This window comes from Phaethon lepturus, unplaced genomic scaffold (assembly GCF_000687285.1).
Source record: "Phaethon lepturus isolate BGI_N335 unplaced genomic scaffold, ASM68728v1 scaffold34630, whole genome shotgun sequence".
NCBI classification, from domain to species: Eukaryota; Metazoa; Chordata; class Aves; order Phaethontiformes; family Phaethontidae; genus Phaethon; species Phaethon lepturus.
Window position 1 is genome coordinate 1 of NW_010511767.1, and position 2953 is coordinate 2953.

The following is a 2953-nucleotide window of genomic DNA, read 5'->3' on the forward strand; positions in this document are numbered from 1 at the left end:
TCCTAGACTATTTCCTCTCTGTTGTGTTATATTTTCAGCAGACATCCGGTAAATTGATGTCCCCCACAAGAAAGGGGGACTCATATATTGCTGAGTATGATGTCATACCGTATGGAATATCCCTTTTGTCATTTGGGGTCAGCTGTCCCAGCTGTGTCCCCTTCCAGCTTCTTGTGCACCCCCAGCCTACTTGCTGGTGGGGGGGTGGGAGAAGCAAAAAAGGACTTGACTCTGTGTAAGCACTGCTCAGCAATAACTAAAACATCAGTGTGCTATCAACACTGTTTCCAGCACAAATCCAAAACAAAGCCCCACACTAGCTACTATGAAGAAAATTAGTTCTATCCCAGACAAAACCAGCACAAACCCCCACAACAATTAGTATTTTGGTAGCATTTCTGAATAAGCTAATGCAGTTACAAAGGTATGTGCACACATGCAACAGAGTTTTTACAAGACTTGCATTGTATTAGCTGTCTGAAATAAAGGCTAAAGTTAAGCATTTGTATTATTATAATTCCATGTCAATTTTATGATTCTGCTCTTTTCCAATACCTTCAACTAAAAGCAAACTTTCTCCATTAAACAATGAATTCCACAGCAAGCACAGTAATTTCTGTATTTTTAAAACCAAGCCTTTTCTTACGCCATAAAAACTTCTGTTATTTTTGTACAACAGCGTATTCCCACATAAAAGTAAGTCTTAAAATACTAGTTTACCATCTTTCTTTTGGAAAGTTCTTTACAATTTCACTAACTATTGGCTGGTAGCAGGAATCTCTCTCAGGCTTCCCCTCTTCACTCCAGTCTCTCACAAATTGTTTCAAAGTTGATTTTAATTTATCCATGTCAAATGTTGAAGCTGGAGTAATCTTCCCTCTTACCTGATTAAAGCGGGGAAAAAAATAATTAATGAAAAATGCACCAAGTATCTTTAATCTTGAAAAACAGAAAATAAAATAGAAACAGTCAAGAAGTCATGGTATTAGGGCTGTTGGGAGTTTTAATTGCCAAAGTATTTACCTCTCAATTCTGGGACAAGGGCTCAAATCCAGCCCTGTTGAATGGATTGTTTGGTGGTCTCAGTTCAGCCCCCAAGAGACCAGGGTCCAAATCACAAAACCAACATACAGTATGGCATAACTGAGCACAACTAGTAGTTGTTCAGGAAAGGATCAGGACTTCACTAGTGATGAGACTGAACTGCTCACCGTAAGAGGGATCCCTCTATGCTACTGATGCAGCATGGAAAACTCACACTAGAGCTGCCCAGAACTGTATCTAGCCTGCAGATACCAAAAAGACTTCAGTTTCCATCACTGACAGTCTTTTAAGTCTGAGTGCAAGTTTTTGTTTCTTTGTTTGCTAGATGCTACATTGAAAGGCAGGTAAGTAGTGCAAAAATTGCACTAAATTTTACAAATGCTAACATTCAGAATACTTGGACTACCTAAAATTTAACTAATTTAGGATGCCATAACATACAATTACCTACGATAATGTATACAATACCATTTATGGTCTATATAGTTAACTGAAAAATTAACTTTAAAATGTAACCAGGGCAGAGATAGAAAATCCCAGAGTATAGAATTTGGTTTTTAAGTATGAAAAAGTTCATTTTAACATACATCTCCATATTCTTTGTTTTCAAACATATGAATGAAGCCATTGACAATGGTCTGTAGCATCTCTTGATTATGATCAACACACTTCCGAATCTTATCAAGGTGAGGAAGGAATTGAGGAAGAAGACTCTGTTGGTTATCTGGGAGAGATCTAAACTGTCTCTCTGTTCTGTTCACCCTTTCATGCATATTAGTTCTAGGAAGAAAAAAAAAAATATTAAAGCCTTCAGATATTTAGCAGCAACACATATTATAGGTAAATAAGAATTCGCTCAAAGCTACTCCAATTACAACTATCCAATTCTTTCAACTCAGGAAGTGGTCAGACTTCATAATTCCTGACTAGAGAACAAGCTCTCAAGAATTTTATAGGCAAAATGACTGTTTTAAGCTCTAGTTCCACATTACCACCCTTTTAACAATGCGTTACAGTTTAAGAGGACCACTGTTTCACAGCTCCATCCCCAGCCTCTCATTTCCAGCACAAGTGATCACAACCTCTAATACACGGATATACAAAATGATACAACTTCGTAAACAATCAACCCGCAAGCCCATAAGAATAGCCAGATCATTTCACAAATACAATTTAAATGTGATAAAACAGCTGAATATCACAGCAACCTTTGGCTACAGAAAAACTGGAATGTGGAGCGGAAATGAGGCAGCTGAAAGCAGGATCCTCAAAACCAATTGCTTCTGAAGGAATCATAACGGTCAGGGCCAACCCATGCTGGAGTTTTGGTGGCCCCACTAAGGCATTAAATTGCCTTCTTTTAACAGCCTCAACTATGAGTACTATGAAATTGATTGCGTAACTGATCCAGGCATAAAATAACTCCTCCCTTTCCCCAAAATACTGTTAAGGACCAGATTTTTTCAGACAACTCTGTTTTTTCTCCTCCACCATCTGAATTACTTATGTTTTCTTCTTCATTCTATAGATTCAGGTAACAAGTCAGGGGTTGGGTTGTTGCGGGTTTTTTCTTTCATTTACCTCATTCACAAAAGGGCTATCTAGCACTTTTCTGACTCAACAAATGCCTAGACAACTAGTTATAGCAAAATGGCATCCATTGGTGCTTTCAGACGACCTTATTTCTTCTGCAAATTTACAAGTCCTTCAAAAATTTCCCCAACAATCGACTAAGCAAAACACCACGTGCGTTTCTTTACCAGTAGGAGCTACTATTTTTTTTCAGGACTTATAAGGGCAACATCCCATCACAGAGCTGGGCCACACGGCCGTGTATGTGAGGTAGCACATTTCGTTACCCGTAGTATCGGAACGCGTTGATGATCCTACGGAAATGCTCCCGCTCTAA

General features: G+C 38.5%; 1 protein-coding gene across 1 annotated transcript; it reads right to left on the minus strand.

The window, feature by feature from the left end:
• Positions 1-720: 720 nt before the first annotated feature.
• LOC104619213 (UPF0586 protein C9orf41-like) lies at positions 721-2950 on the minus strand (the record flags this gene model as incomplete). Its single annotated transcript, XM_010285011.1, has 3 exons — positions 721-884; positions 1632-1824; positions 2904-2950. Coding segments are annotated over 3 exons (404 nt in total), but the record flags the coding sequence as incomplete, so codon positions are not given.
• Positions 2951-2953: the final 3 nt, after the last annotated feature.